The 6,000-nt window shown below is 40.3% G+C and overlaps 1 protein-coding gene across 2 annotated transcripts in view; it reads right to left on the bottom strand.

The window, feature by feature from the left end:
* Nucleotides 1–4,789, bottom strand: part of ANXA13 (annexin A13) — a 58,909-nt gene extending 54,120 nt beyond the window's left edge. The window contains exons 1-2 of one of the 2 annotated variants that reach the window (XM_032316672.1): nt 4,726–4,760; nt 3,151–3,273 (exon numbers count right to left, since the gene is read on the bottom strand). In XM_032316672.1, the coding sequence (XP_032172563.1) occupies nt 3,151–3,273; nt 4,726–4,740 (138 nt within the window). In that variant the 5' untranslated portion in view covers nt 4,741–4,760. Of the gene's footprint in view, nt 1–3,150; nt 3,274–4,725 lie in introns of both variants that reach the window. The other variant, XM_032316673.1, reaches the window with a different exon arrangement.
* Between the last annotated feature and the right edge of the window lie 1,211 nt (nt 4,790–6,000).

Consider the following 6,000-nt stretch of genomic DNA (forward strand, 5'->3'; position numbering starts at 1 on the left):
GGGGAAGGGAGGGAAAATGTAATGGGAGGAAGTCAGAGAGGGAGACTCTTAACTCTAGGAAACAAATGGAGGGTTGCTGGAGGGGAGGTGGGTGGGGGGATGGGCTAACTGGATCATGGGCATGAAGGAGGGCACGTGATGTGACAAGCCGAGCACTGGGTGTCACACTGATGAGCCACAAGTCTACATCTGAAGCTAATGATGTATTATATGCTGGCTAACTGAATTTAAATAAAAAATAAAATAAAATACAGCCAACTCTGAATGGGAGGCTTGTTTTTAAATGAAGAAGGGATGCTTTAGTGCAAGTCCTATTTTGACATCAGAGGCCCATTTTGGTTCCTCCTATAGCCATCGTGGTGTTCTGAAGGACTAATTTTCTGGGGTAAATGATTTCCTGATAGTAGAGGTAGGACTGCATGATCTAGGCTGGATTCTGCTTGGTTTCTTTCACTAATTATCTGGGGTTTGGGATACACTTTAAGGCCAGCTCTCGGTTAAAACCATACTTACTTTATCCCACATTCCCAGTCACATTTTACTTGCCTCCAGAGCCTCCCTTCTCTTCTCGGGCATCTGGACCGATTCCCACCTGTTGTTTGGCTCCTGGGTGTTCCTAATCCACCTGCGTCTGAGCTTGCCTGTTCCCCTCCCATAAGTCCCAAACTGTTTTCCATTTTAGACAAGATTTATGTTGGCTAAATATTGGCACAAGCAAGTCATAAATGTGGCATGTTCCCAAACACCGTGGCAGATCGCTGAGCAGATGTTCTAACATTGACAAGTTGTTTTTCACTTATGGGCACTTCCAAGGACACCTGCTTTCATCGGTGGTATGCTGATCTGCTCTTGGAAGAACAGTGTTATGCTCTAGTTCAGCGTTTCTCAAACTCAGCTGCACCTTTAGCACCACCTGGGGAACATCTGCAAATCCCAGTGCCCAGGCCAACCACCAGACCAGTTAATTCAGACTTGCTGGCTTCAGTGGTTTTTAAAACTCCGCAGGTGATTCCGATGTGCAGCCAAGTGTGAGAACTTGTTCCCTAGTTGCTTCTCAGACCGTCCTACGCTAAGAATCCCTACAGGATCTTGCTAAAATGCAGATCCTTCGTGGGCCTGGGATTCTGCATTTCTAACAAACACCCAGGTAATACAGATGCTGTCTCTATTCCAGAAACCACACTTTGAAGGGCCAGGCGAGTTATTCCTAGTGCCTGTTTATCAGCCTTACAAATGATTTTCCAGAAACCAAAAGTCCTCTTGAGTTTGTGATTATTTCAACATTTGTCCATGGCTCCCCTGAATCTTGCTTTCTCCCTATTGCTCTGCCCATACTCTGTAGCCATACCCTAACGGCAAAGAGATTTCACTATTGATCTCAATTCTGGATTTTCCTCCAGATAGCGATTCTCCTGAAAACAACCCAGGCAAGAGAACAGAGGAGCCCTTTCACTAAACCAAAGCAGATTTTCCTGTGGAAAACCTTATTTTTAAATAATGTGATTTTCCAGAATCTTCCAAAAATAAGATTTGGAAATCGTATTTTTCTGTTGATGCACAAAGCTCATTGAGCACACGTCCTCTAGGCTAAGCAAACTCTGGACATTGTGTGATTTAGCAAATGATAGGAACCCCTTATCCGAGTTAATACTGCTCCAAATAAGTTAGTCATAAGCACTATGTCTTCAGTTGAAAGAAACTATTAATGATAGCAACAGGACTGGGGGAAAGCACAAAATAAAAAAGTAATTTCCAGTTTTTCCAATTGGCTAGGAAAGCCTCTATACCACAGTTCCTTGGAAAATGTAGTTTCCTGACCAATATCCAACTGGCTTTGGAGTACTATCTGTCAAGAAATTGTCTGTGGATCCCAGTCCATGGACATATCCTTGGGAATTCATAACTTTCCTAGTAGGCTTTTAAGATCCATGTTTAGGTGTGCCTGGGTGGCTCAGTGGGTTAAGCCTCCACCTTCGGCTCAGGTCATGATCTCAGAGTCCTGGGATAGAGCTCTGCATTGGACTCTCTGCTCAGCAGGGAGCCTGCTCCCCCCCCCCCACCCCACTCTGCCTGCCTCTCTGCCTACTTGTGATCTCTCTTTGCGTGTCAGATAAATAAGCTAAGATTTTTTTAAAAAAGACCTTATTAAAAAAATAAAATCTGTGTTTACTGCTAGCTGGTAATAACTTAAAAACTAATGTAAAGCATATTAAACGATCAGGATGACCAAGAGCAAGCACACAATTTCAACACTTATATTTGTGTTTCTATTTATGATTGTATATATGCCAGATAGCCGTAGTTTAATTGTTGCAAGCCAATGATGAAAGATTAGAGAACAGAGAGAGGTAGGTTTAATATAAAAATCATGCATGTTAGCCAAGAGAAGTCCCAATTGTTTTATAGGGCGTCTTACAAACACAAGCTTCTCAGTTTTGGATAGAGAAACATTACAGTAGAACTAAAAAGTCACACATCACATCCTATTTTAGACATGCTGTAACGCAAAAGAAACCATATGATAGCTATCAGGGCCATTTTTTACACTGACTGTGGCCATTTAATCCCAGCAAGATAATATTATTATGCTAAATCAATGGCATGCATTTATTTGCACCTTCTCAACTCTGATTCTACTAGTATTTAGTTTTATATATTTGTTTTGGTTGTGCAAAACAAACTTCAAAACCAGAAACATTAGAGGTCGAAGTTTGTACATATTCAAGTTGCTTTCTAATGTAAATAACTGAAATCATTACCAGGATGATTTTTTGTTCTTTTAAGAAGATTTTGCATTTACTTATGTAGAAACATAGTCTTAGAACTATGCTATGTTAAATTCCGTTCGCATTTTCTAAAATATCCTGGTGGCCATCTGTAGCATCACGCTCTCCACCGTAAGGCATGATTAAGGGGACACTGCTGGGAACGGAAGCAGAGCTCCTAGACCACCTTTCTACTGCAGCTGCAAACATTGTAACAGACATTTTCCAGGGAAAGATTTCCCTGCTTGGGAGCTGTGTCTGCTGATGACATCTGCGGGCTGGAGGATGGTGGAAGGTCCGATGGGACAAGTCACTGGTGAGTAAATACTGGGACCATGAGAGAGCCCAGTCATGCCTATGATTTGGAGGGAAAATAAGTGCTTACAGGCTGTTGGGCCTCTGGCTGTCCATGCCCTGATGGGTGGCTGAGAGGCTGCACGGCTGCCGAGGGTTGGCTGTCCCCTTTGGGCAACTGGTGACTGCCTTCTGAGAGGGAGTAAGACTGGCTCTGAGGATTCAAAAAAGAAATACATAAAAATGCTAGGCCACTCACACAAGCCAGCTGCCCCATGGAGATGACACTCCAAAGATAAAAATCTCTTCCTAAACTGCTATGGCAGGGACCCTCTGCAGCTATCAGAAGTATCTTAAAAATAGGTTTTAGTATGTCTGAAAGATACCGAATGGCAGGCTCTTGGCTAGCAAAACAAGAAAAAAGAAAAAAAGAAATGTTATCTACAAAAGGTTTGAAATATGACATTCCCTGAAGAAGTTATTTGTAGGCTTGCAACCACCAACTGCAGATTTAATTTGTAGCAAGGGGAAAAAAGCTTATAAACAAAGTTTAAGTTTACAGAACATTCTGGAGTTTCATTCTCTTTGGTCCTAGTTTATATAGAATAAATCATTCTTGCCATGGGGAGCTAGAGTAGGTGCAGCCAGACCATATTAAAATGCTTACTGCAACAGCTTTAGACACATATTTTTCAATATTAAAAAAAATCAAGATTTTTTTTATCCTTAAATATACCACAATTTATATATATATATATATATATATATTTTTTTTTTTTTTTCTGATAAACTTCCACCAAAGTATCCTGGTTAAACTGTTCCCTAGACTTCCACTGCAAGTCAACAAATTTATTTCCTTTTATTTCTTTTTTTTTCCTTTAAATTATTTTTATTAACATATAATGTATTATTAGCCCCAGGAGTACAGGTCTGTGAATCATCAGGCTTACACGTTTCACAGCACTCACCATAGCCCATACCCTCCCCAATGTCCGTCACCTCCTCCCCTCTCAAAAATTAAGATTTAAATCTGCCCTGCCTTGTGCCTAGTCCAAATGGTAGTCTTCTAGTCAGTTTTTACTCATTCATAGTTTATAGACACAGTATTCCACATGGGCCTAGACATTTCAGGAAAAAACCCCAAACCCCAAAGATTAAGTCCATTCCCCGGATATCTGCAAATATCCGAATGTTTGATGCTTCTTAGAATACTGGAACATGTTCATCTTTCAGCCCACACTATATTCAGCCTTGTAGGGATACTTTTACCTTGGCCTATGGCTGTTTACAACATGAACCTGTCTTCCCCACAAAACTTAGGTGGGCATAGCTACGAGATTTTGTGTGACTTTGCCAGAACTAACAGCTTTAGTCATATGGCCCACAAATCCATATTAACCATTTGCTCTGTGCCAGGTCCTGTTTATTGTCTCATTTTAAATACTTCTCTTTAGCCCCTCCTAAAAGATTTTTGACTAACGGAGAGAAAGTATATTGTAAGTGCATTTTAAAAGCATGGTATGCTGTTGTGAAAACCATCACACAATAAGGATTAATCACAATGATCAAGTATAGAAGTATCCATCATGATTTCTCAGTTTAAACTTCTCCACATGCTAACTACAACAAAAAACTTTTTTGACTTCCAAAGGCAATAAATACTTACATGACGATTGCCCATTTTCGTTTTTCTAACACAGTTGTTCTGTATTTCATTAAGAGATGGGCTCTCATACAGGCCAAGTTTATAATAGTTTCAGTAATAGCTCTTGAGTTTAATGAGTAACTTTTGGCACGGAATTTGAATACGTCGTTGGGGATGGGTAGGGAGTGGCGAGTAGCTAAAAATGAGCTTAACCTTCCTAAGCTGGCTTTCTAGGCGGTCTTTTCAAAATAAAGTATTTGTTAATACATCAAGGATAGACTTTTTAAAGTGAATAGTTTATTCTGAACTAAACCTGTCTCACTTCTGGATTCCTGAGTCACTATTTTTTAATTTTAGGTATTTATTTAAAATTTTATACCTTGTAATAATAAAGGCATTCCCTAAACAAGACTGAAAATGATGTTTTACTAACATCGCTGTTAATTATTACACAGAATCCTTCTGAGGGTGACTTTGAGTGATGCCAACACCATATTTATAATCTAGCTAATTTTTAAATTGAAAAAGTAATATGTGTAGTTGGTAGTTTTTTGCTAATAGTGAGAAAGGGTACTATGAAAAGTAAGCCTACTGACCTCCCCGGCCCTTCTCCCAGTGTTGTTGTTGTTGTTTTTGTTTTAAGATTTTATTTATTTATTTGAGGGAGAGAGAGAGTGAGAGAGAGCATGAGAGCAGAGAAGGTCAGAAGGAGAAGCAGACTCCCCAAGGAGTTGGGAGCCCGATGCAGGACTCAAGCTCAGGACTCTGGGGTCATGAGCTGAGTTGAAGGTAGTTGCTTAACCAACTGAGCCACCCAGGCGCCCGGCTCGCTCTCAGTGGTTTTTGATGGTTTGCATAGAGAGCCATGTCGGCCTGTCTCTCTTTCTCTGGCTCTGTTTGTCTCTTTCTCTCCCTTCCCTCCCTCCTTCTCTTCTTTCTCTGGCCTGTACTTTTTGTTTGTTTTGTTTTGTTTTATTATCAACAAATGGGTTTGTGCAATACATCCTAAGCTTTTATGCTTCATATACTAAAGAGATATATGACACTGGCACATTGCTTTTCCAGTGGCCACATAGTAGTCTGCTATGAGTATGAGCCAAACCTTCTATAATTAGTCCACGGTTCAAGGTCATTTAGGGTTTTGTTTTTGGGTTTGGTTTTTTTTTTTTGGGCTTTTGTGGGACTATCTTCATTTATACATCTTTGCCTGTATGTGCGTGTTTATCTGCAAAATAAAAGTCTCAGGATGTAATTGCTGATCAAAGAGTATATGGTATGTGTTGTAAAGAGCACTGG

The sequence above is a fragment of the Mustela erminea genome, chromosome 16 (assembly GCF_009829155.1).
Source record: "Mustela erminea isolate mMusErm1 chromosome 16, mMusErm1.Pri, whole genome shotgun sequence".
In the NCBI taxonomy this organism is placed as follows: Eukaryota; Metazoa; Chordata; class Mammalia; order Carnivora; family Mustelidae; genus Mustela; species Mustela erminea.